This window comes from Tachysurus vachellii, chromosome 1, assembly GCF_030014155.1.
Source record: "Tachysurus vachellii isolate PV-2020 chromosome 1, HZAU_Pvac_v1, whole genome shotgun sequence".
Classification (NCBI taxonomy): Eukaryota; Metazoa; Chordata; class Actinopteri; order Siluriformes; family Bagridae; genus Tachysurus; species Tachysurus vachellii.
Genome location: NC_083460.1, coordinates 18,340,787 through 18,367,916, shown reverse-complemented (window position 1 = coordinate 18,367,916; position 27,130 = coordinate 18,340,787). Strand labels below are relative to the sequence as shown.

The 27,130-nt window shown below is 42.8% G+C and overlaps 1 protein-coding gene and 1 pseudogene across 2 annotated transcripts in view; both read right to left on the bottom strand.

The window, feature by feature from the left end:
• The window catches only part of atm (ATM serine/threonine kinase), a 48,666-nt gene that overhangs the window by 20,784 nt on the left and 752 nt on the right, over positions 1 to 27,130 (bottom strand). For both annotated transcript variants that reach the window (XM_060875694.1, XM_060875701.1), the window contains 29 exons: positions 25,899 to 26,020; positions 25,662 to 25,807; positions 25,025 to 25,189; positions 24,531 to 24,693; positions 23,813 to 24,051; positions 23,215 to 23,384; positions 22,856 to 22,989; positions 18,997 to 19,371; positions 18,485 to 18,682; positions 18,266 to 18,367; positions 17,132 to 17,366; positions 16,727 to 16,858; positions 16,518 to 16,643; positions 15,481 to 15,570; positions 14,820 to 15,012; positions 13,734 to 13,927; positions 12,600 to 12,682; positions 6,216 to 6,371; positions 5,897 to 5,972; positions 5,388 to 5,518; positions 5,148 to 5,265; positions 4,449 to 4,619; positions 3,146 to 3,321; positions 2,719 to 2,962; positions 2,334 to 2,446; positions 2,074 to 2,200; positions 1,179 to 1,378; positions 505 to 679; positions 67 to 231 (listed from right to left, as the gene is read on the bottom strand). In XM_060875694.1, coding sequence (XP_060731677.1) covers positions 67 to 231; positions 505 to 679; positions 1,179 to 1,378; positions 2,074 to 2,200; positions 2,334 to 2,446; positions 2,719 to 2,962; positions 3,146 to 3,321; positions 4,449 to 4,619; positions 5,148 to 5,265; positions 5,388 to 5,518; positions 5,897 to 5,972; positions 6,216 to 6,371; positions 12,600 to 12,682; positions 13,734 to 13,927; positions 14,820 to 15,012; positions 15,481 to 15,570; positions 16,518 to 16,643; positions 16,727 to 16,858; positions 17,132 to 17,366; positions 18,266 to 18,367; positions 18,485 to 18,682; positions 18,997 to 19,371; positions 22,856 to 22,989; positions 23,215 to 23,384; positions 23,813 to 24,051; positions 24,531 to 24,693; positions 25,025 to 25,189; positions 25,662 to 25,807; positions 25,899 to 26,020 — 4,719 coding nt within the window. The remainder of the gene's footprint in view (positions 1 to 66; positions 232 to 504; positions 680 to 1,178; positions 1,379 to 2,073; positions 2,201 to 2,333; positions 2,447 to 2,718; positions 2,963 to 3,145; positions 3,322 to 4,448; positions 4,620 to 5,147; positions 5,266 to 5,387; positions 5,519 to 5,896; positions 5,973 to 6,215; positions 6,372 to 12,599; positions 12,683 to 13,733; positions 13,928 to 14,819; positions 15,013 to 15,480; positions 15,571 to 16,517; positions 16,644 to 16,726; positions 16,859 to 17,131; positions 17,367 to 18,265; positions 18,368 to 18,484; positions 18,683 to 18,996; positions 19,372 to 22,855; positions 22,990 to 23,214; positions 23,385 to 23,812; positions 24,052 to 24,530; positions 24,694 to 25,024; positions 25,190 to 25,661; positions 25,808 to 25,898; positions 26,021 to 27,130) is intronic.
• Positions 6,927 to 9,351, bottom strand: LOC132842836 (uncharacterized; annotated as a pseudogene).

Genomic DNA, 27,130 nt, shown 5'->3' with positions numbered 1-27,130 from the left:
TGTTAATTTCACACTACAATTTATTGCTAAACAAAGCTCTATCTAAATAAAGACCCTCGTCCGTACCTGTCTGAGACTGAAGGCTCCACAGCTGTATTTGAGTGCGTGCTGTGCTGCTCGGAGCTCGACGAACGCCGGCCGATCAGGAAAAGGCTCGAGCAAAGGAATTGCTCTCCTCAGATAAGCGTTATCTGGGTTTTCAATCACCAGAAACTTGAGTAGACTCAGAACCTGTTATTAATAACAGAACCTGTTATTAATTTGATGATAAACTTCACATTTACACATTATTCTATAGTGTAAATAAGCCTCTTGAAGATGTTCTCAGACTGTTTGCATTTAAAATCGTATTTAAGTGAGTAAGTAAATTGCTTGTATTTGCGATACACACATTGCAGTTCAGCTGCACGATACAATCACTACAGGTGTGAAAGCGCAATGAACACAAACTTCTTCTGCTCTGCTCATGCATGCAGAGATCCAGGTGTCAGAGTTATAACAAACCTGTTGAGATATGGCAGGCTGCTCTGTGACTTGTGCTGTCAGAGTTCCCACAATGACCTGTAGGTGGCTCTCTAGAGCATCGTCACAGAAGTGGATAGCCGTGTGGCACACGGTGTTGAGCAGGTCACAGCACAGAGCGAGACTGCGAGCAGACACCTCGTCCTGATGCCCTGACCTGAGGAAAAGTAACCACTTTTTTTAATTCACTTAAGCAGCCTAAGGCCTTAAAGAGATAAGAAAAGTTTTAGGAAAAATGAAAACCTTTTATTTTAAACAATAACAGAGCTATAAAATGTGTCAATGCAGAGACCTCATAGATTCAGTGAAACCAGTGTGTGTGTGTGTGTGTGTGTGTGTGCATGTGTGTGTGTGGGTGTGTGTGTGCGCGCGTGAGTGAGCATGTAAGTGTGAGTGTGTGTGCGTCTGAGTGTGTGTGTGAGTGAGCGTGCACAGTAAGTGTAAGTGTGAGTGTGTGTGTAAAAAAGAGAGTGTGAGAGAGTGTGTGAGTGAGCGTGTAAGTGTGTGTGAGCGTGTAAGTGTGAGTGTGTGTGTGTAAAAAAGAGAGTGTGTGAGAGAGTAAGTGAGCGTGTAAGTGTGTGTGAGCGTGTAAGTGTGTGTGAGTGTGTGTGTGAGTGTGTGTGTCAGTGAGCATGTAAGTGTGTGTGTGTGTGGACCTGCTGTTGATGTGGTGTATAAGGGTGTAGATGATATCCCTCAGTACAAAAGCCCACGCTCCTCCCAGACCATCTTTAACCTCACAGAGCAGCAGGTTGACAAACAGGTGATACATCATGAGGATGCGGTGCCTCTCATAGGCGTTGGTGGTCTCGGCTGCTCGCTGGCACACTGAGGTCAGAATCTTCTGTATGGACATCTACAACACAGAATAAGACACAAATACACACAAATAAAATACAGAACTAAAATAAAAATAATACAGAAAAATCTAAATATACAAAGAAAAGAATTTCAATAAATGGCAATAAAAAATTATAAATAGAAACAACTATACAGGTGGGAAAGGAAAGAACTCTACAACACAGAATAAGACACAAATACACACAAATAAAATATAGAACTAAAATAAATATAATACAGAAAAATCTAAATATACAAAGAAAAGAATTTCAATAAATGGCAATAAAAAATTATAAATAGAAACAACTATACAGGTGGGAAAGGAAAGAACTCTACAACACAGAATAAGACACAAATACACACAAATAAAATATAGAACTAAAATAAATATAATACAGAAAAATCTAAATATACAAAGAAAAGAATTTCAATAAATGGCAATAAAAAATTATAAATAGAAACAACTATACAGGTGGGAAAGGAAAGAACGTATATAGAATCCATAGGCTCTTACTTTAAATCTAAATTAAAACAGGATATTACTATAAGAACCATTATCCAAACTACATGTCAGAATTAATGGCACCCCTGATTTAGTACTTTGTTTTACCTCCTGGTGTCAGCGCACCATCACCTAGTGTTCAGTAATGACTGATGAGTCTGGAATCTGTGTAATATCTGTAATATTACTGAATAATATCAGGATCTTACTGGAGTCTTGGACAGAATGGCTACCAGTGACTTCTGACTGGTGCTGTGACACTTGCTGAGGTAACCTAGTGTTGCTTTAATCACATGTGAGCTGAAGAACGGTGGATTTGGAGCAGGATCCAGCTCCCTACAAACAACACAGAAACACAAACTTTACACAAATTAGGTACTGAATCTAACGATAAATGTTAAAGAATAAGGAACCGCTCACAAGATAATAATACAAAAGACTATAAATCATATATATATAATTTTTTCACCCAATAAACTTCTGTAGGTCTCCTCTTTCGGCAGCGTCTGCGCCCTCATACAGTGTCATCAACAGCTCGACAACAATCTCTGCCAGGTTGCCACATATCAGACTGTCAATTTGCTGCAAAACAGAAACATCAGCACACGTGGAAAAAGTTTAAAACAATCAATCAGTGTGGACATTTTACACTCTGGCTGTTATTTAAGAACATTAAATTTCATATTTTCTTTAATTCCAATTAAATCTCTTTATCTACGTATGATAAAGGTGGTGTGTGTCGAACAGAAACGTTTTCATACTAATTCCCTTCCACCACAGAAATGTTGTTACTTTGACAGGTAAAGGGCTAAATCTTCCTGGACTAGCTGGTGTACATGGTTTAGTGTTTGTACCTGTTTCCCCAGACACTGGTCATCCTTCAGCAGTTCATAAACGTGGTGCGCGTTCTCTCTCTGTCTCGCCGCCTCGGCGTCATGGCCGGGGACGGCGAAGTGGGGCAGGATGTTCACCATGATTTTAGGAAAGCAGTTGGCTACCAGCTGCCTCCAGTCTTTCTTCAGGTGACTCGCAATAGATTTCACCTGCTCAAAGTCATTCAGGAAGACCAAGCGTGGGATGAGAACATGATACGATGACCTGAAATGCAGAAAAAAAAGCATCAAACGCCACGAAGTAAAGCAGTCCATCGTGTTCGTCTAAGAATCACAAAAACTATGATCTATAAAATAAAATGTGCAATGAAACGGTTTTTTCTGAATCTTTTCAGATCCTTTTCCGATATTTTAATGATCTGATCATCTTCATGTGTAAATGTGGTACCTGTAAAACTCCTCCAGACTGCTGTAGTTTAAAAGCACATAAGGGAAGGACTGCAGTGTGTAGGTGTTGTCCGTCTGTCTCTGGCTCAGCCACTCAGCCACCAGGTAATTCAGATGAGAGCAGACAAACGCCTCAGAGCTTCTGTAGCCCAGAGAAAGAGAAACGCTCACCAAAACCTGCGCAGTGAAAGAGAAATCAATAACATTGCTTGTAAACTACAGAATGACTTTCTCAGCATCTGAGATAGCTCTAAACCCTGGTTAAAGGGAATCCTGCGTTATCCTGCTTCCTGTTTCACACTCTGCTCATCCTCAATCATTACATAAATAAATATGTTTCTACACCTCATTAAAGCACCGACAGACCTGTGTTTAACCTGCAGCGTCCGTGTTTAATTGCTCTGACCTCATCTCAGAATATTATAATATCTTACAGGGTTCCCGCTCTTTTTCAGAGATCATTTTCCAGGACTTTTCCAGGACATTTCAAACTTAGCAAAAAAAGACAAGGCTCACAGATTCACGGCCTAAAGTAATATGTTCTTCTCTCCAGAAGTCTTAAAAACAACGTACACTTTATGGCTATTACTTAACTATACTTTTAAAGACAATTTGTCATGTGAATGAAATTTCAAAAATTATAAAATAAAAAGACGGCACATATTAATACCCTTTCCTTTCTCAGGCCAATGCCGTCATGCATGCTTTAGTTGCTGTGCATTCCCTTTGCACATGATATTCAGATTAACAAGGCTAATATAACCTGCTTACCCGTCACCATTTGCTGAAAACATTCGAGCACTTAAACCATTCCTAGCAGCTGAAAGCGCCAACACAAGACAGCGTCATCTGTCACAGCGAGATTAAACAGCATAACAAAAAACCCGTCAAAACTCAGCGTCCCTGAACAGAGTGCTTTCTGTTACTAACGTTAATTGTTTCGACCAGTGGTAAACTGTTCTTTAAATGATCAATGATTTTCCAGGACAACAAGATTTTTTCCAGGACAGTTTATGTTTTCTCTCATTTTCCATGTGTATTTCCAGGACTGGAACATTGGTCATTAATTTTCCAGGATTTCCAGGTTTTCCAGGATGCGTGGGAACCCTGATCTTATTATAATGAAAAAAATAAAGTTAGGCTATTAGGATGTGGTACAAACCAAACTGAAATGAAACGAAAACAAAACAAATATAAATGTAGGTCACCATGTTTTAATCTCCTTCTTCCAGATTTTTATTTATATGACCTATTTACAGTAACCTCATACACACTCGTTCTTTCCCGCTGCTTTTTTTAGGCACCTTTTTGATCAGGTTCTCCTCGATGCTGTTCTCCTTGCACGACTGAAAGAGAGCAAACAGTGCCTGTTTCTCACACACGGGGCTGCAGCACATCACCACCGACAGACTTTTCAGCAGAGTTGACCGTCGGTTAAAGGTCTCATCAGGAAGGTCTTCTGGGGACTCGTTTCTCTGTAGAAACACAACCAAAAAGAAGTGAAGTGCACTAGCTGTGTGGAACGAACACTACAGAAGCATAACAGCCTTTGTGTTTCACACCTGAGTGAGCAACGGATCTGCTTTGTTTCTGATTCTTTCCTAGATATTTCCTACAATATGAGACGTGCAAATAGTGTCATCTGAAAATCTGACATTTTTCTGCATTGTAAGCTGAGTGACAGCTCAAGCAATAAGAAGACTGAGCACTGAATCAGGCACCTGAAGTGTGACTCAAGTCAAGTATTTCTCTGATATTATAAGGAGTTAGGGATCGTTCTCAAAGGGTCCAGAGACCTGACTCATGTCCCAGACAGTGCAGCATGTCCACTCCACACCTCTCCACATGCTGTCCATCACGCTCACTAATGCCTGCATTAAGGTTGCTGATATCGCAGTCACCAATGACTGATTTCTCACTCTGTGTCTTTCAGCTACTCTTAAACTAGATTACGGCTTCCCAAGAGGACGGGAATGCGCAGTTATTCCATGATTCCGACTTACCGGGATCTTTGTCCCCTCTTGTGCCTTCAGGTAGACGTTCTCAAAGGCTGTTTGCTGGTGTTTTAATGGAAGCATCTTCTTCTGCTCTTTTCCGCAAACCACCTTCTCTAAGAACAGTCTGTAGACGTTAGAGGTGCAGGATGAGACACACACAGCGTTTTCATTACTTTTGGGTCGTTTTATTATACATGACAAGTCTGGTTTTATATCAGTGTTTTGTAAGTATTTATTTTAAAACACCTTTCTACGTTCATGGCCGCTTGCATCCGAACAAGATGGTGAGGTTCTGCCAGGTGTGAGGGCAAAACCACACAAGCTGGAAGCTCCTCCTCTCTCAGGGATAAGACCGCCCACTTGCAGCAAGGATCGACCTACACAAACACCAAAGTAATTCATTATTAAACATTAAATATGCCTTCAGTCCTGCTTTATATTTTATGTTGCAACCGGAGTCAAGTTGAATTCGCTATGACTGGTAAGAAGGTGTTCTAATAACAGGAACATTCTGGAAAACTTTTCATTTCTCACTCGCATTATACATGCTATAAAGAGTTATTCCCTCACTAGCCTCTCTGTTTTTCACTCGTTTGGAGATCAAGCTATCCGTTTTCTGTACCACGTATACTTCTCAAGGCACAAGGGCCGGTTTTACAGACAATTTAGAGAAAAGAACAGCTAATCCTACACAGGGACCCTGGGAGCCCCTGCCATAAATATTCCCCTTTATGCAAACTGAGTTATATTCTTACCTCCATTAAAGCGAGTAAACAGTGTCCCAGTGCTGCCCTTACAGCTGAAGTGCATTTGCCACTTTTACCCAAGATGCTGTGAAGGATAAAAAAATTGAGAAAAATCTGAGCTTTCGGTTTAGAAAATCTTTCAAGTACATGATATTTATCTTAGTCTTTTGTACTTAACACTGTATTATTATCTGATCTTAAACATTATACATGCAAAATTTTTGTGAATGCAATAATATCTAAATTAAATGCAGGTCCTGAGCTCTCCAGAGGGTGGCGCCATGAGTCGAGTGCAAAATCCACACTGGATGTTTGTATCGTCACCCACCAGAAGCCTGAGAGCACTTGCAGCAGAACACCCCGAACATGATCCATGTCCTCGCCCTGCTCAGGTGGACTGTACAAGCAGCGTACACACGGCAGCAGCGCTAATAGGATGCTACAGCACATCTCCTGATCCAGGCGATACTGAGAACATATGTCCCTGTTAAAAAATATAAAAAAGAAATTCAATAATGAGGTCATTTATTCTTAAGACAATATTTACATTACATTACATTACATTTACAGCATTTAGCAGACGCCCTTATCCAGAGCGACTTACATTTTATCTCATTTTTATACAACTGAGCAATTGAGGGTTAAGGGCCTTGCTCAGGGGCCCAGCAGTGGCAGCTTGGTGGACGTAGGAATCGAACTCACAACCTTCCGATTGGTAGCCCAACACCTTAACCACTAGGCTACCACATCCCTATTTACTGACCCTAATCCTTTGGGAATGTTTTAAATAAAAATGAAAACGTTGGGTTACTTAACGTAATCCCCGGTTCTTTGATAACAGAGTGAGGTGTTTCACTATGGGAATCGCTTTGGGCGTGACCAACTACAGAAGCTCTTATGACACCACGTCTGTCTTTGACAGACAGGTCGACCTGCGACCAGACTCCGCCTTGCCTATATCAGCCAGGTCGACCCCTGTCTTCGTCATTAACGAGATTTCTTCCCGTCCAAGTGCAAGGAGAGAAGTGCTGGTGAAACACCTCACTCTGTTATCAAAGAACCGGGGATTACGTTAAGTAACCCAACGTTCTTTTTCTAACTTCGCTCGGTGTTTCACTATGGGAGATATAGACAGCTCCCGGATTGCACCCATATTACTGTTTCCAAACGGGTACAGCAGTACCGGCCCCCAGCACCGCGTGTGCTAAGGACGGTCCCGAAACGTCCAGCCTATAGAATCGTACAAACGTATGCGGCGTTGCCCAACTCGCCGCCGAGCAAATGTCCAGAACGGAAACTCCCCTGAGTAAAGCCCACGATGTGGCCATACCCCTAGTGGAGTGGGCTCTCAAGCCCGCAGGGGGCTGAAGACCTCTGCAACCATACGCCACAGATATCGCCTCCACAATCCAGTGGGACAGCCGCTGCCGAGATAACGGCTTCCCTGTGTGGGGAGTAGCCCAAGACACAAACAGCTGGTCACAAGTTCTGAAACCAGCTGTCCTGCCCACATACGCCCGAAGAGCCCGCACCGGGCATAATGCATTGAGTTTCTGCTCCTCCGGAGAAGAAAACGGTGGAGGATGAAAAGCCGCCAGTTCAGTAGACGGGCACCTATATGCCGACTCCAAAACCTTGGGCACAAACGCAGGGTTAGGACGGAAAGAAACTTTAGTGAGCCCCGGAGCGAACTGTAAGCAAGACGGGCTAACCGACAAAGCATGTAAATCACTCACACGCTTGGCTGTCACCAAAGCCAGGAGCAGTGCCGTCTTAAGAGAGAGATACTTAAGACTCACCGCCTCTATCGGCTCAAAAGGATGTTGGGACAGGGCTTCTAAGACGATGGGCAGATCCCATAAAGGAACCATCTGCCTAGACACCGGCCGTATGCGGCGCGCCCCCTTCATAAAACGACTTATTAAAGGGTGCTGGCCTGCCGACCTGTCACCAAAACCTACATGGCAGGCTGAAATAGCCGCCAGGTACACCTTAATGGTGGAGAAAGCCTTCCTTTTATCAAGCAGATCCTGGAGGAAGCATAATATATCCCTAACAGAGCACTGAAAAGGGATAATCACTCTCCGCCCACACCATTCTTCAAAAACACGCCATTTATTGCTATAAAGAGCACGGGTAGAAGAGGCCCTCGCACTCTGAATAGTCTGTATAACTGACGAGGGCAAGCCAGCCGCATTCAGATTCCACCTCTCACGGGCCAGGCCCAGAGGGCTAACATGTCCGGATGAGGATGGTAAATCTCCCCCCCGCCTGAGACAGGAGGTCCCTCCGTGGGGGGAGGGGCCACGGCTGCCCCGACAATAGCTGGACAATCTCCGCCACCCAATGTCGGGATGGCCAGCGCGGGGCTACCAGAATCAATGACAGACACCGCTCCCTCACTCTGGCTAAAGTGGGGGAGATAAAGCTCAGAGGGGGAAATGCATACAGAAGCACGTCCGGCCATCGATGGGCCAAAGCATCCACACCCAACGGTGCATTTGCGTCCACCAGGGAGAAATACAGAGGGCAATGAGCGTTTTCTCGCGAGGCGAAGAGATCGACGCCAGCCTGACCGTACCTCTGCCATATCTGGCTGACTACCTGAGGATGGAGTTTCCACTCTCCGTAAAGGGGATTTCCCCTGGACAGTAAATCCGCCCCTCTGTTCAAGATCCCCGGAACGTGAGTCACCCCGGAGGGACAGAAGCCGTGTGTCGCTCCACACGATCAGCTTCGTCGCCAACCGATGCAGCTGAAGGGAGCGTGTGCCCCCCTGACGGTTGATGTAAGCAACCACCGTGGTGTTGTCCGTTTTCACTAAAACATGCCGACCTCTGAGGAAACTCAGAAAATGTTTCAGTGCCAGCCACACCGCCAACAGCTCCAAATAGTTTATATGTTCATGCACCAACTGTGGTGGCCACGCGCCATTCACAGTCCTGCCCATTAGGGTTGCACCCCAACCCTTCAATGACGCGTCCGTTGTCAAAGTTATTCTCGATGACACCGCCCCTAAGGGAATCCCCGATCTGAACGTCACAGGGCCTTTCCAGTGTCTGAGCGCTTCGACGCACGCATGAGTGACTCTCACCGGTCGGCTGAGATGTCGGCGAGAGCACAGACGCAAGCGCGCGATCCAGCGCTGAAAATCCCTCATTTTGAGTAGCCCCAAACGCACTACCGCGATCACCGAAGCCATCAGCCCCAGCATTCGTAAGCACAGCCTGTACGGGACTACTCGTCCCCTCTGAAAACGAGCGAGACATTGTGTGAAAGACGCTATTCTCTCTTCCGTCAACGTGACTCGATACGAAAGGGAGTCCAAGCCGAGCCCTAAATACTCCGTATGTTGAGAGGGCACCAGCTGGCTCTTCATCATGTTTATCCTGAAACCCAGGTCTCTGAGGTGATACAGGACAATCTCTGTGTCTCTTATGGCTCGCTCCCTTGACGACGAGCATACCAGATAATCGTCTATGTAAGACAATATCCTTATGCCCTTGTCCCTCAACGGGAACAGGGCTGCCTCCACACACTTGGTAAAAACCCTCGGAGCTAATGATAGCCCGAACGGTATAGTTTGAAATTCGTATGCTGTGCCCCGGTATGCAAACCTGAGGAATTTCCTGTGAGAGGGATAAATATCTATGTGGAAGTACGCGTCCGCCAGATCTATCGTAACAAACCAATCGCTTGGACGAATCGATCGACACAGCACCTTGTGTGTCAGCATTTTGAATGAATACTTTCTGAGGTGCTTGTTCAGTTCAATACACGTAGATCCAAAATGGGACGGAGGGCTGAACCGCCTTTCTTTGGAACTACGAAATAACGGGAATAGAAGCCCTGACAGCTTTCCTCCCCGTGTACCACTCTGATTGCCTGCTTGTGCAGGAGGGTTTCGATTTCGGCCGTCAACACACGAGCCGATTCTCCCTCGGCCACCGACATGATCAGCCCGTTGAAACGAGGCGGTTTCATGGCAAATTGGAGCCTGTATCCCCGTGAAACTGTTGCTAAAACCCACGGATGAGCCACGCATGCGCGCCAGCTGGCTATGCGGGTCGAGAGAAGGCCCCCGTACACTTCCGCCCCGCCATCGTCGCGCAGTGATGACATCATCACACGCGCCGTGTGGGCCCCCGCTGACGGGGAAGCGAGCACTGCCCCCAGCGGAGGGACTGGGGGAGCGCATTCCATGCCTTTGCATTTTTCGGGATTTTTTAGACATATCGCCCTCGGCTGTTTGCCTGGCTGCGATAGTGCAACATTTATTTTCATGTGTCTCGAACCAGGGGAGCATATCGCCCTCAGCCCGTGGCTTGGCTGCGATAATGCATGCTTTATTATGAATTCCCCTGTGTGTGTGAGTGCTTGGTGACACCGCACATGGCTCTGACCTCCCTCTCTTCGTTGAACTGGAGGAGAGCGAACATAATGAGCCCCTAACAAACTCAGAACAGAAGGGCTGAACTCCCGCCTTCTTCTCTTCGCCGGCGGAGAGAGAAGGACCGGGGAAAACCTGTGCGTCAGGTCGCACGCTTTTTCTTCCTTTCCTCGGGGTGGGGCGGACGGTTCCTAGCCGCCGCGGCCGCAAAAGAATGCTTACCCCAAGGTCCGGAGCCATCTGGACGCGGTCGCTGACCGACCTGTCCGCTGTGAGCTGGTCTCACGGCCATCGGCCTCCCTCTCGATGCTGCGGCTGCTGCGAAGCCCTGCCGCGTCGGCTGAGGGGGTGGTCGCGCCGCCTGCTTGCGCGGCAAACAGAGGTGAAAAGCCTCATCCTCCTGTTTTCTGAGGGTGCTGGTTTCTCTCATTTTCTCGAGAGCGGGCCCGAATAAGCCCTTAGTCGGGTCGTAAGGGGCATCCATCACCTCCGCTTTCTGAGCGTCGCCCAGGCCTGACAGGTTTAACCACAGCGCTCTCTCACCTGACACGGCCAGGCCCATTACGTGGCCACAGCCCTGAACCGCGCCGCGTGAGGAGCGCAAAATCAGGTCGTTCACCACACAGATCTCGTCCCAGAGCGCCGGGTTCGGTACACCCGAGTCCAACTGGCGCCCCATCTCCTCCAAAATCTCCGCTTGATATGCTGACAGCAAAGTCACAGCATTCAGCGAACATACGGACTGCCCCGCGTATTTGTACATCCTCTGAAAGGTCGCGGCGGTCAAGCGGTCCGTCTTACTTGGCAGTGAAAACTGCGATGAGGAGGAAACAGATTGCCGATTCGGATGGAGGTGGAACGCCACCGAAGGCTCCACCGCTGGGGGTCCGGCCAACCCCAGCTCCTCCATCCCCTGAATCTCCAACATCGAGTGTCCCTTGGTGGGGAGCTTACTCTTAAAGGGGCTAGACCAATACCGAGACATCTCCGTCATGCACGCAGGCACGGCAGGCAAGAGCTGTCTCGCTGCCGAGTGGGTCGGCGGCAGCCTTTTCCCATCGTAAAGGTCTCTCACGGCACCTTCGGCAGCTTTGGCGGCTGGCCGGGCTAGGCCCAACTTCGCCGCGGCTCGTTTGCACACTTCGTGCAGGCTGCTGTCAGCCGGGGGAGCCGAATCGGTCGTGCTAGGTGGTCTAGACTGTTGGACTGGGAAGGGGGAATTGTCCTCCTCCTCTTCGTCGTCCATACCCAGATCGAGGAGGTCAGAGTTAGCATCGCCATCTGCGTCCTCGTCCCCCAGTTCATCATCCACCTGCATGAGCAGGCCATCGAACCGCGGAGGCATGTCCGGGGACTCGGCTTCCATCATGTCCGCCCAGCTCTTGCTAGCTCGCGGCAGATGGGCCATATCTGTCGAGGCAGCTTCAGACAGGCAAGGGTCCTGCTGGTTAGCCACCGACACTATCAGCCTCCTTTCCAAGATTTTCACCGGCAATGACGCACAGTGAGCGCATGTCTGCGGGTCCGCTAGCGACGTCTGAGCGTGCTTCGGGCCCATACACACTATGCACATAGGATGAGGGTCCCTGCCCGAGATGGTAGCTCCACATGATGATGGACAAGGGCGGGATACAGCCTCCTTAGTCTTCGACTCATGCCCTTTTGCGGGGGTAATTGCCGTCGACATAGCGTAGTCTAAAGACTCGTCACAACACGTTAGCCTGTTAGACTGTGGATTAAACCTCCGGTAGGTCCGCCTTGACGCGTAGACCGAAGCAAATTAGATGCTATCTACCACTGTAACTAAACACGCAGCAGGAGGTAAGAATAGCTCGCCACGACGCGGACGCTACTCCAAGTGTAGGGTTGTCACTCACCACAATCCCTCTACTGATGTCGCGTTCGGCGACGGAGTCCAATAACGGTCCGTCTATTGAACAGTTAAGCAAGATCAGCAAGTCGGGATGCGCTGAGAGAGCTTGCTGCAGTCTCCCACGGGAAGAAAGCGCGAATGAGGTCGACCTGAAACAGGGGTCGACCTGGCTGATATAGGCAAGGCGGAGTCTGGTCGCAGGTCGACCTGTCTGTCAAAGACAGACGTGGTGTCATAAGAGCTTCCGTAGTTGGTCACGCCCAAAGCGATTCCCATAGTGAAACACCGAGCGAAGTTAGAAAAAGAACTGTTCTGATGTTTGACTTCCAAAAAGTTCAGAGCAAGTGGCTTGAGCCACACATCAGCAGCAGGGACCGAGGTTTATGACAGTGTAGCTGTCAGGGAAGATCTACTGAATGTCGTCGGCAATACGAGAAAACATTTCTTACGCCAGAGGTTTGAGCAGCAAGTCGAACTCGTCAGCTTTCAGAGTCATCCTCTCTGCAGGAAGCACCTTCAGCAGAACCAGATACTGCACAGGAACAAGACGAGAAAGTGGCTTAGATGCACAACAGATATAATTTATTAACAACATTTAATTTATCCTTCTGCCATAAATCACACTTGTCTAACTTACAGAACTACTTTATCCTTGGAAAGTTTTAACCCGTTGTCTTGTTATAGGACACGCCCACGTTTCACTTTATTTATTTATTTTGTTCCAGTCATGCATTTTTAGTTGCTTACTTGTGTATCGGGGGTGTAAACCTTTGCATACAAATTCACCAACATCTGTGCTATGGGGTCAAGTGTGGAACATTCTGCCTCCTAATCACCTGACCTTAATCACTTAGTTTACTTCTTAAAAAAGCGTCGACCAGAGAACGACCTGCGTCTGAGCATTTACACACCTCACTCACACAGGTGACTCAGAATTCACACCTCACTCACACAGGTGACTCGGAGCTCTCACCTCACTCACACAGGTGACTCAGAACTCACACAGGTGACTCAGAACTCACACCTCACTCACACAGGTGACTCAGAACTCACACCTCACTCACACAGGTGACTCAGAACTCACACCTCACTCACACAGGTGACTCAGAACTCACACCTCACTCACACAGGTGACTCAGAACTCTCACCTCACTCACACAGGTGACTCAGAACTCACACCTCACTCACACAGGTGACTCAGAACTCACACAGGTGACTCAGAACTCACACCTCACTCACACAGGTGACTCAGAACTCTCACCTCACTCACACAGGTGACTCAGAACTCACACCTCACTCACACAGGTGACTCAGAACTCACACCTCACTCACACAGGTGACTCAGAACTCACACCTCACTCACACAGGTGACTCAGAACTCACACCTCACTCACACAGGTGACTCAGGTTCAGTACCACGCTGCATTTCCTGGTCCACAATTTGGTCAAATTAACTTTTTTTATACAAACCCTGCACTGTTTCAGACTAAACTTCCTACTCAAACAAGCTGAAATGTCAGAATCAAAATCAAAGCCCAGACGTATTCTCACGGCTCTCGTCAATTTAATGACACGTCATTCACCATGTGGAGGTGCAGCGGTTTGGCACAGTCCATCAGATCCAGAAGTTTTAGCAGCTTGCGACGCAGGTCCAGGGGTTTAAAGGTGAGTCCAGTACTAAGTTCAAACGACGTGCACAGTGAAAGAAACTCCAGAGTGTCCAGGAAGGCCAGGTCCTGTTTGGTCAGGTGTTCCTGTGAGAGAGGGCTCTTCGCTCCTGAATAAAGAATAAACACAGTTAAATATCAGATCTAGATATTTACTCTGTAGACATCAGGCTCTTCTCTTACTGTGTTTCTGCGTCTTCATAAACTCGCACATCTCTCGTTAAAGTGAGTGAGGAAGAATTAAACATTGTGACAGAAAAGTATTAATGAGATGATGAAGTGTTTTATTTCTTCTTTACCATGAATATTTGCTAGAAATGTTTAACACCACAATGTCTCACTTTCTTTAGTCCTTTATTAGTTCATTAATGCTTTATATTTCTGTACTCTAATGTTGTGGAATGTTCACACAATCAACTCACTTTCTTTCTTTCCTTCTTTTTTCCTTCCCTCACTTTCCCCTGAAGTTAATAATATGCAGCTTGTTACAGAACAGCTGCACAAGTCCATGTCATCCACCCTGTAGACTGTTCCATGGAGGAACTTTTTTTTTTAATCGTAGCTGTTAGAAAGTGATGACACTGGAGACTCCTTCTGTAAATGTTAAATAAACATCTGCCTACAGAGAATTTCACTCTATCTATGACCACACATCTGTTTATTATTAGCATTAGATTTTATAGTGTTTGACTGCGCAGTGTCACCAGGAGTCATGATTGCAGTCGTGTGTCTACATCGAAAAGAAGAATCCTGTGCTTGCAATTTCACCAATTAAAGTTGGTTTTTTTTCGTTTTTTTTTTTTTTTTTACCATTAAACTTGTGAAGAAAATTTTCAGAAGAAAAGCAGAAGCAAAGGTTCTACAGGAACTGATTATATAACTGTATATATAACTGATTGTATAAGTCCCTGTAAATAAGAATTTATAACCGAGCAAAACTTCGGTATAAGATAATTTCATGGTTCATAACAATTCTCTGCATTGTGTTTATTTCTTTAGTACCTAAGCCGTGTTGGGAATCTGTCAAGTCAGTGTTCAGCGTCTGCGTCATGTCGTTGCTCTGCCGCGTGCCGTCACTCTCATCAAACAGGTCGACTTCCTCCTGCGGGTTCTCCTCCAGTTGTGTTCTGCTCACCTCCATGTCATCAGGACTGTTATCAGCTCCTGCACTGTCTCTTTTAGCGGAGTTTCCTAGCTGTGGAGTTAAACACATTCAACACATAGATAAAATAAAAACATTTAATATTCAAAAATAACCACCCGATGGAGATTAATCTCATTAACATTAAACCTTGTCGTACTTCATGCTGGATGAACACTGAAACTTTGGAGTCCTCACAGTCTCATCAAGTCTACACAAAAATATCACATATCTCCTGGAGCCATAAATCACACAGACTGCTTCATACAGCATCAGTTTTACTGTGTGTGTTTAATGTAGTGTTCTTAAGCAGCATTACATGGCACTCATAGCTTCTCTGCCTCCATGTGAAGTATTTAGATGTTGTAATGTTGATTATTACTCTATAATAACTAAGTTATTACACTGAAATGATTCATCACACTTCAGAGCTTCTGCACACTTGTCTGAAGTATAAAGTTCACTGTGTAGTAAACTGCAGGTAAAAGCTATAAAGAGCATTAAGGTGTGTGTGAGACTCACCATCATCTTGCAGATTTCTGACAGCTCACTCAGCAGACGAGCAGGAAGAGTCTTCAAGATTAAAGTGCGGGAGACTGTAGAGACACTGTCCTGTCAGAGACAAACGGCAAGTGGTGAAACTATTGTTATTGTGGGGAGTTTTATAATTATAATTATTATTATAATTATTATTATTAGTATTATTATTATCTTCTATAATATCTTCTTCTTGTTCTTATTATGCCCTGAAATCTTGCAGACCAAATCAAAGTGATGTTGCAGCCCAGAGACATGAAACTCTGAGGGCTGCTAAAACGCCACCAGTCTACAACACTGCAGTCTCACCCCGAATGGCCACATGATGGCGCTACAGTAACCAAAACAAAATTTACAAAAGTGGCCATAACTTTTCAACCAAGTCACAGTATATCTTCGACTTCATTTCCATCGTTCCAACAATTTTCTGTCATGTGACCTTTAAGAGCAGCACCAACATCTAGTGTATTGTCACAAAACAGTGGCTCATGGCAGAAATACTGCTACTAAATACACCTTTATCAACCAAAAATATCAAAAAACACTTTAGTGACGATTCCTGGACCTTCCTTCAGAACGCCACCAAGCTTTTCCTCAGATCGTCTCCAAACATTTTTGTGTGTTTTATTTCAATATTTTTCATAGATCGAAGAATATAACAGTGAGAGTCACAAAACATTTTTCAATTTGACACCAAACGTACAAAAGATCTCTTAGAACAAAGGGGATGTGACCTACTGGTCTAGAGATCTTACAGATTTTTTTGCTTACAGCTTCTGTAGGATTTGTCCTGAAATGATGGACGTGTATTTTACCCAGTAAACGTTATCATCTGGTTCCATCTCCCATTCAAATTCTTATACACTTGCTAAATAATACACAGTATTTTATGCCTGCACTTGATCCTGAACATCCTGATTATTGCCTGATGAGATTTTTGTCTAAAATGAATAAATAAAAAGGAGCTCTTGTTTTTCCAACACACATTTGTCTTTATAATGAAGGGATGAGAACAAACTCACTTGATTCTTGCTGCTGATGCTTTCTGAGCACATCTTCATCACAGATTTAAGCACAGACAGAGTTTCATCTTCATTTAACTTGGTCTTTGTAGAGGTGACGTATTCGCTGAAGTCCTGCGCTATAGTCTGCAGACAACAGAGAAGTCTTTGAGTCAGAAATGTGTGAAATACACACGTCGTATGAACAGCTTTATTTTTTACACTCTTACCTTCGCTTTTTGAAACAGAGGAGTGTGACACGCACTTTCCTCAGTGAGAAGTCCGATACAGACGAAGGCACCCAGTGTTCCAGTCAGAAGGCTCAAGCAGCTCACCATACACACTGGGGACGTATTAGGAGTCTAAATAATAAATAAAAATCAACTCTTTACCTGTTTACTGAAACACCAGATAAAGTCTGTGTTACATAAAATAAGTTTGTTTTGCTTAAAAGTTAGATGTTATAATAAATTACAGAACAAAATTAAATTTTATATTTTTTATTATTTATAGTTTTCCAGTTTCAGTGGAATCAGCAGCTCGGGTGAAATCATGGAGGACACGCAGGCTGATGCTTATTAATAAATGTAAAATAAATAAATAATATTAATAAGTATTATAACGATGTGACTAACATCAGGAGAGAAGGAGTTGAGGAGATGGTCAGCTACGGCCTGAAGACTCTGTTCCACTCGTGACCTTAGAGAGTCAATGACGGTGAGCTGAGGTTTTTCTTGACATGTTTGATGACTTTGGTTTTCTTCTGCTGCACAGTGCGAGGCCACGTCATCAAAACTGACCTGCAGGTACAGTGTCTCAATTTCATTCAGTAGGGTTCTCGGTTCAGCGGGCCGACCTGGAGGAGACGTGCTGGAGTACAAATACGGAGAAAAGTCAGCAGCTTTAAAAATGGATGCAGCACAAGAGACATAAACAAACTGAGACCTGAAGTGGAGACAAACTGAGGTTTGAAGTGGAGACAAACTAAGGTCTGAGGTGGAGACAAACCCTACTGAAAACTGTGTTTGTGTATTCGGATTGTGTTTGTTCCTGGTTCCACACAACATTGGTCTGGTTTCAGATTCAGCTGATTCTAACAAAACCCTGTTACATTTGTGTTCATCTCACAACACAATCGCACATTATTAACTCACCAAGGCATCTCACCTTTCTGTGTCCAAAAACATTCCCGTGTTGTAGAAACTAATGATGTCACCATCAGCTAAAACCCACACACAGGTTTATTTACTTCCTGAACAAGTGCAGACCTGAGCACGAGTACTCTCACCACCTCCTACAGGTAGACTCAGGTTTGGTATAGATGACATGATATGACAGTTAACACATTACTAATTACATTTCATTTACAGCATTTAGTAGACGCCCTTATCCAGAGCAACGTACATTCTTATCTCATTTATATACAACTGAGCAATTGAGGGTTAAGGGCCTTGCTCAGGGGCCCAGCAGTGGCAGCTTGGTGGACGTAGGAATCGAACTCACAACCTTCTGATTGGTAGCCCAACACCTTAACCACTAGGCTATCACATCCCCTAATCCACTAATCTGTGAACGGTGCTGTTTCAGACTGAACTCACGTCATTTTGTAATCAAGAAAGAAACTTCTATATTTTGTCTTGTGACGAGACATAAAACAAAACTTCTATTCTACTACTGTTAATAATAATAATAATAATAATAATAATAACTCTTGAGACATAGTTAACACGCCACATCTCATTACCATCAGCTGAATCGGATCCACTCACCACTCTGGTTGATGAGAACTCATCAGAAACGACATTCCTGCCACCGAATCTTTCATCGTTAAAGCCACCAGAATTTTTGGGATAAGATTTAGAGGAAAATTCCTGCAAACAACAACAACAGTCTTAAAGAATACAAACTGTATAAAGTGTCAATATTTTTGGCATTTTGATAAAAATGTATTTATTCATTTTGAAAAATGATATTTGAGACGTAAAGACCTGCAGATGATCGGGTGAAGCCTGACGCTCTCCTCCATCTCATCACTCTGCTCATTCATAAGCAGCCAGTCAATGATCGCTTCCTTCAGCGAGGTTGGAGAACCGGCCTCCAGCAGCACAGACAGACACTCGGTACTGTACACACTCCTGGGAACCGAACACTTACACAAGGCCTGGGCGAGGCTGAGAGCTGAAACGCTGAGGAACAAGAGGTAAACAAGAAAACGTGTGTTTATTACTGCAGGATCCTGCTGTGTGGTTGGGTGACTGTATAGGTGACTGTATAGGTGTTGTATATTAGGTGTTCCTAATAAAGTGGCCTGTAAGTGTATAACAAACATAATAATATGTGTCTGAATTGGAGTTACACATCTACAGATATAATATAGACAGGTAAGAGTCTCGTATCACATTTAATTTTATTCTGAATAACATTTTGTACTCACTATAGTAATCTCTGTACTTCTGATTTACACAAACATTTATAAACTTAGCTACAGGTTTCAACTCACACAGATGGTTTACACACGGCACCAGAGAAGAGCTTCCAGAACTCTCTGTCGACGGGCACAAGGTGGCACTGCACCAGGGTTTGTAACAGCTCTAGACACAGAGCCTCGGTGTGGGCAGCACTGACACCCCGCACTGCCAGCGCCCACACTCTGGCCCAAATCCGGCCCAGTTCCGCCGACGGAGCCTGGTTCTTTCCTGAGATTTTGCTCTGGCACAAAGCCACCTGTTTCAGGCAGCGCAGCACGTACGAGCCCCTCTCTCCTCGACGTTGCTGCTCGCCCAGCAGTTGGCACAGCAGAGACAGCAGAGGGGGCATCTCCTGGGCAGGAAGCATGGAGGGGTACTTAGACGCCAGAGCAGCTGTCACCTGTAGCCTGGAGACGCAAACGAATATAACAAACTTACTGTGCATCACATTCTATCACCTCGTGTTCTTTCTTATTATTTATCTTCATTCTTTTTTAAAACTTAGCTCTTAAACTGAGGTTATTTATATGTAGAGTGTAAGGAGGAGGAGGCAGAGTTTATCCTTTCATCCTTTCCTTTGTATACTGTATATAACACTGTGTATACTGTATATAACACCGTGTATACTGTATATAACACCGTGTATACTGTATATAACACTGTGTATACTGTATACTGTATATAACACTGTGTATACTGTATACTGTATATAACACCGTGTATACTGTATATAACACTGTGTATACTGTATACTGTATATAACACTGTGTATACTGTATATAACACTGTGTATACTGGATATAACACTGTGTATACTGTATATAACACTGTATACTGTATACTGTATATCACACTGTGTATACTGTATACTGTATATAACACTGTGTATACTGTATATAACACTGTATACTGTATAACACTGTGTATACTGTATAACACTGTGTATACTGTATATAACACCGTGTATACTGGATATAACACTGTGTATACTGTATATAACACTGTGTATACTGTATATAACACTGTATACTGTGTACTGTATATAACACTGTATACTGTATATAACACTGTGTATACTGTATACTGTATATAACACTGTGTATACTGTATAACACTGTGTATACTGTATATAACACTGTGTATACTGTATATAACACTGTGTATACTGTACTGTATATAAAACTGTGTATACTGTATATAACACTGTGTATACTGTATACTGTATAAAACACTGTGTATACTGTATACTGTATATAACACTGTATACTGTATACTGTATAAAACACTGTGTATACTGTATATAACACTGTGTATACTGTATATAACACTGTGTATACTGTATATAACACTGTGTATACTGTATACTGTATAACACTGTATACTGTGTACTGTATATAACACTGTGTATACTGTATACTGTGTACTGTATACTGTATATAACACTGTGTATACTGTATATAACACTGTGTATACTGTATACTGTATACTGTATATAACACTGTGTATACTGTATACTGTATATAACACTGTGTATACTGTATATAACACTGTGTATACTGTATATAACACTGTGTATACTGTATACTGTCTATAACACTGTGTATACTGTATATAACACTGTGTATACTGTATACTGTATACTGTATATAACACTGTGTATACTGTATACTGTATATAACACTGTGTATACTGTATAACACTGTGTATACTGTATATAACACTGTGTATACTGTATATAACACTGTGTATACTGAATATAACACTGTGTATACTGTATATAACACTGTGTATACTGTACTGTATATAAAACTGTGTATACTGTATATAACACTGTGTATACTGTATACTGTATAAAAGACTGTGTATACTGTATACTGTATATAACACTGTGTATACTGTATACTGTATATAACACTGTGTATACTGTACTGTATATAAAACTGTGTATACTGTATATAACACTGTGTATACTGTATACTGTATAAAACACTGTGTATACTGTATACAACACTGTGTATACTGTATATAACACTGTATACTGTATACTGTATAAAACACTGTGTATACTGTATACTGTATATAACACTGTATACTGTATACTGTATATAACACTGTGTATACTGTATATAACACTGTATACTGAATATAACACTGTGTATACTGAATATAACACTGTATACTGTATACTGTATAAAACACTGTGTATACTGTATATAACACTGTGTATACTGTATATAACACTGTGTATACTGTATAACACTGTATACTGTGTACTGTATATAACACTGTGTATACTGTATACTGTGTACTGTATACTGTATATAACACTGTGTATACTGTATATAACACTGTGTATACTGTATACTGTATACTGTATATAACACTGTGTATACTGTATACTGTATATAACACTGTGTATACTGTATAACACTGTGTATACTGTATATAACACTGTGTATACTGTATATAACACTGTGTATACTGTATACTGTCTATAACACTGTGTATACTGTATATAACACTGTGTATACTGTATACTGTATACTGTATATAACACTGTGTATACTGTATACTGTATATAACACTGTGTATACTGTATATAACACTGTGTATACTGTATACTGTATATAACACTGTGTATACTGTATATAACACTGTGTATACTGTATATAACACTGTGTATACTGTACTGTATATAAAACTGTGTATACTGTATATAACACTGTGTATACTGTATACTGTATAAAACACTGTGTATACTGTATACTGTATATAACACTGTATACTGTATACTGTATAAAACACTGTGTATACTGTATATAACACTGTGTATACTGTATATAACACTGTGTATACTGTATATAACACTGTGTATACTGTATACTGTATAACACTGTATACTGTGTACTGTATATAACACTGTGTATACTGTATACTGTGTACTGTATACTGTATATAACACTGTGTATACTGTATATAACACTGTGTATACTGTATACTGTATACTGTATATAACACTGTGTATACTGTATACTGTATATAACACTGTGTATACTGTATATAACACTGTGTATACTGTATATAACACTGTGTATACTGTATATAACACTGTGTATACTGTATACTGTCTATAACACTGTGTATACTGTATATAACACTGTGTATACTGTATACTGTATACTGTATATAACACTGTGTATACTGTATACTGTATATAATACTGTGTATACTGTATAACACTGTGTATACTGTATATAACACTGTGTATACTGTATAACACGTGTATACTGTATATAACACTGTGTATACTGTATAACACTGTGTATACTGTATATAACACTGTGTATACTGTATACTGTATATAACACTGTGTATACTGTAAACTGTCTATAACACTGTGTATACTGTATAACACTGTGTATACTGTATATAACACTGTGTATACTGTATACTGTATAACACTGTATACTGTGTACTGTATATAACACTGTGTATACTGTATATAACACTGTGTATACTGTATATAACACTGTGTATACTGTATACTGTATATAACACTGTGTATACTGTATAACACTGTGTATACTGTATATAACACTGTGTATACTGTAAACTGTCTATAACTGTGTATACTGTATAACACTGTGTATACTGTATATAACACTGTGTATACTGTATACTGTATAACACTGTATACTGTGTACTGTATATAACACTGTGTATACTGTATACTGTAAACTGTATACTGTATATAACACTGTGTATACTGTATATAACACTGTGTATACTGTATACTGTATACTGTATATAACACTGTGTATACTGTATATAACACTGTGTTTGTGACGAATAAACTCTTGAATCTTGACCCTATCAGACATAAAGGTTTACCAAGGAATCATGTCGAAGTCACTGTGATGGGGTTGGAGGTGATCCCTCAGCGTCTCCCAGCCCAACTCTATACGCCGCCGCTTACTGCTCTGTGTGCCGTCTCTCGACATCGCACGTGAGTTCTGACTAAACAGCTGAAGAAACAACCACAGACATGTTTATTTATCTTATGAGTCACTGAACACAAAATATCTCATGTCATATAGCCTGACACTGTAACTCAACCATTACATGTGCTCCAATAAGATCTGTCCTGTATAAAAGGTTATTAGTTTTAAACAGTGAGGTTTGTCATTTCTATACGTTCTCTGATGTGTAAACATCTGATGCCCATGAAGTAAAGACAAAACACTGATCACCTGGTGACAAATGTCTGCAGTCAGCTCGATGAGGTTCTCTTTGACTGCAATATGACGAGAACCCGTAGCGTACTTTCCGCGGCTGCCGATCTGGCTGATCTCCTGTACGAGAGCGCCGTACAGACTGTAGAGGAGACGCTGCCATTTCTCCCAGTCCTCTGCGTGAGCACCTGACCGACACAGACACACAGGTGATAACACTAATAAAGCCACTATCAAAACAGGCAGATTATACCACAAAAATCCATGAATTTAAGACCAATTTTATAAGCTTTTATAAGTTATAAGCAAAAAATGTAATTTTTTAAAATATCTTGTGACCAGAAATAGGCCTGAAACTAATCCTGAACCCTATTATATACGACACACCCAACTGAGTTGATATTAATATAATCTCACCTTCTTATTTACTGCTCACACTTATATTCTGTGACATTTTATACATAAACATTTGGTCTGTCAAAAGTGTTTTATTAATGACACCCGACACGTCTGTAGTAAATTTATAAAATGACGTTCCTCTGAATATCAGGGAGTTCGTTTGATGTTCTGTTCATTATAAAATTCTTTAGTCTGTGACACGGAGCAGAATCCTCACCTGTCTCCAGTGTCTTGGCTCCTTTGGGATGATGCACGCTGAGCTGCGTGTTAAAGAAGGCCACCATTTCCTCCTTCAGACTGGCGCTGGGCCTCTTCTCGCTCCATACGTACAGGATGGATGGAAGCAGCTCCTCACCCAGGCTGCACACACGTCTCCTGCGGTTCATCGCCACAGACCGCAGGAACACGTTCAGAGCGGAGATCAGGTTCTCCAGCACTTGCAGCTGTCTCTCTGCTCTGAATAAAACATCCAGAAAAAGTCTTATCATTGCCAAAGTCATCGACCGGCCGTTATAAACATCTTGACCAAATGTCAGAAGAATATTTTGGGACTTAAACTGGAGATGGTGCTTATAACAATGTGCTTTATCCTACTTTTAATCACTTATTAATACCATTGAGAGTAAATAAATGATAAAGCATCAGAATGTTTCAGACTTTTGGACCCCAATCACAAGAAGGAAATAAAGTGTGATTCTTCAGACCAGGCTGTTGTCATCCATCGCTCCATGATCCAGGTCTGATGTCCATTGTAGGTCTTTTTAGTGGTGACTAGGAGGCAGCATGTGCACTTTGACCAATATGATGCTCCACTGCTCCATACAGCAAGCTGCTGTGCACTGTGTGTTTTACTGAACCTTTCTATCTACAGCCTTCTATCAAAGCCTTCACTCCCCACGGGTCTGTGTTCAACACTATGAAGGGTGAATTAATACCTGGTGTTACTTAGAGCTGTTGAGAAAAAGCTGAAGAGTGTGTGTGACAAGCTGTCAGTCTGTAGGCAGCATCCCTGCACCAGGGTGTGAATGATCCTGCTCACTGAAACCCGGTTAATGGATTTAGATGCAGTGAAAAGTCCACAAAACACGTCGAGCAGACCTAAACACCAAACAACACAAACACACACAGTTCTGACTAAACAGCTGAAGAAACAAACACAGATACGTTTATTTATCTTATGAGTCACTGAACACAAAATATCTCATGTCATACAGCTGACACTGTAACTCAACCATTACAAACACACACACACACAAGGTTAGGCATAGAATTTATTATCCTTAATTATTTACACAGCTACATTTTGTTCTTCAAATGAAACACTGAGTTCTTCACCTACTACGATGCATCTAAACCTTTTATATGCACTTATATACAGAAAAGTGGAACGTGGCGACCTTTGAACCCAGAGGTAAAGGTTTAAACTCACAGTGCCACTGCTGCTGCGTGATCTCACACCAGTACTTGCGGACAGACAGGACATCCTTGAGCAGGATGCTGCTGTAGTCCTCTCCATACGCAGAACAGCTAAATGAGCTCTGTAGAACCTCTACCACATGAGCCAGCAGATCTGCACACTTTAACTTCGGGCCTCCTGGAGGAGGAAAAAGAGGAGCTTAGGGCTGATGTACATCCAAATCATGCAGTAACAATACATACACATCATATTCATTCATTTATTTAATGGTGCGTTAGGGAAGATCTTTTTTAGGATTTGGTCTGTTGAGTCCCGCCCATGTTTATAAGGCTCCGCCCCCAGGATTTGCTGAATAGAGAGTCGTGAACCTTTTGAATTACTTGTTAGTTTTACTTGTCTAGCTTTTATTCGCCAAGGTGTTCAAATATAAAAAAGAACCTGTGAAGCAAAAATGACTGATAACAACTTTGTGACTGATGATGAAGAAGCTGCCAATCTTGAGCCAAGCGAAGCTAAGCCCACTTTACAACTGGAGTACATGTAGACATTTGTATCACAAGATCAACATGATCTTATCTGCTATATCACATACAAACCTCGCAATACACGAACATTTCCAAAGAGTGAACAAACACGGCTGAAGGCTTACGTTTGTTTGCACATCGTATAAAGAACTTCATCAGGCTGCTGATCTCCTGCATCTTCTTGTGCCGGTTGGCCTGAGTGGAGGCTGAGACGCTCACTTTCCCGGACTTCAGGAGCTCCGTCTCTTTCTGCAGGTACTTCTTTAAAAACCTGGGGTGAGATTAATTACAATGCAGTGCATCAGTAGGCATGACTGAAGCATGACTTGGAGCATGGAGAACGCTCACATCACATCACACACCTGAACACAGCATCCCACGTGAGCTGGGTGTTGCCTCTCGAGGCTCTGGTGGTGGAGACGCTGTCGAGTTCCCGCAACATTTCAGGATCCCGGAGAAGCCTCTTGAAACGATCGACTTCCTTCTGCACGGGAGAATAAAGTCATACGTCATTTAAAATGCTGTGACCGTGTCAGAGGAAGAGCAGCTGTAACTAATGTCTGAAAATAAAGCAGTATGTCAAGTGTTACTAAATGTCATGAACCATGAGAACAGAACTCATTAATATCAGTGGTTACAACTAGCTGTTAAAGTAATAGTAAAGCAACTGTAAACTTTAGTGTTATAGATTATACACCGTGACACCACAGACGTTAAAGACAGAAAGATAAAGATTTTGGACAGAGAACACGTGCAGACACATAATACATTTATCTGAAACAAAACATTGTTTGTTATGAGAATAAGATGCAGGAAGCTTTACTAACAATCCATGTTTAATACTAACTAGCTGCTACTTCAAAGCAAGGTAACCACGCCCCATTTATCCACAGCGGTGGGAGTAACTTAATGAGGCTCTTCAATTTGAACAGGAAATACTTTTATTATGGAATGGTCATTAAGAACAGATTAGTGAATGATGTGACGTGACGTGACGTGAGGTGAGACTGATGTGATGTGAGGGTGATGTGATGTGAGACTGATGTGATGTGAGACTGATGTGATGTGAGAGTGATGTGATGTGAGAGTGATGTGATGTGAGGCTGATGTGATGTGAGACTGATGTGATGTGAGAGTGATGTGATGTGAGGCTGATGTGATGTGAGACTGATGTAATGTGAGACTGATGTGATGTGAGACTGATGTGATGTGAGAGTGATGTGATGTGAGACTGATGTAATGTGAGACTGATGTGATGTGAGACTGATGTGATGTGAGAGTGATGTGATGTGAGACTGATGTGATGTGAGACTGATGTAATGTGAGACTGATGTAATGTGAGACTGATGTGATGTGAGACTGATGTAATGTGAGACTGGTGTGATGTGAGGGTGATGTGATAATGATGTGAGACTGATGTGATGTGAGACTGATGTGATGTGAGGGTGATGTGATAGTGATGTGAGACTGATGTGATGAGAGTGATGTGATGTGAGACTGATGTGATGAGAGTGATGTGATGTGAGACTGATGTGATGAGAGTGATGTGATGTGAGAGTGATGTGATGTGAGAGTGATGTGATGTGAGAGTGAT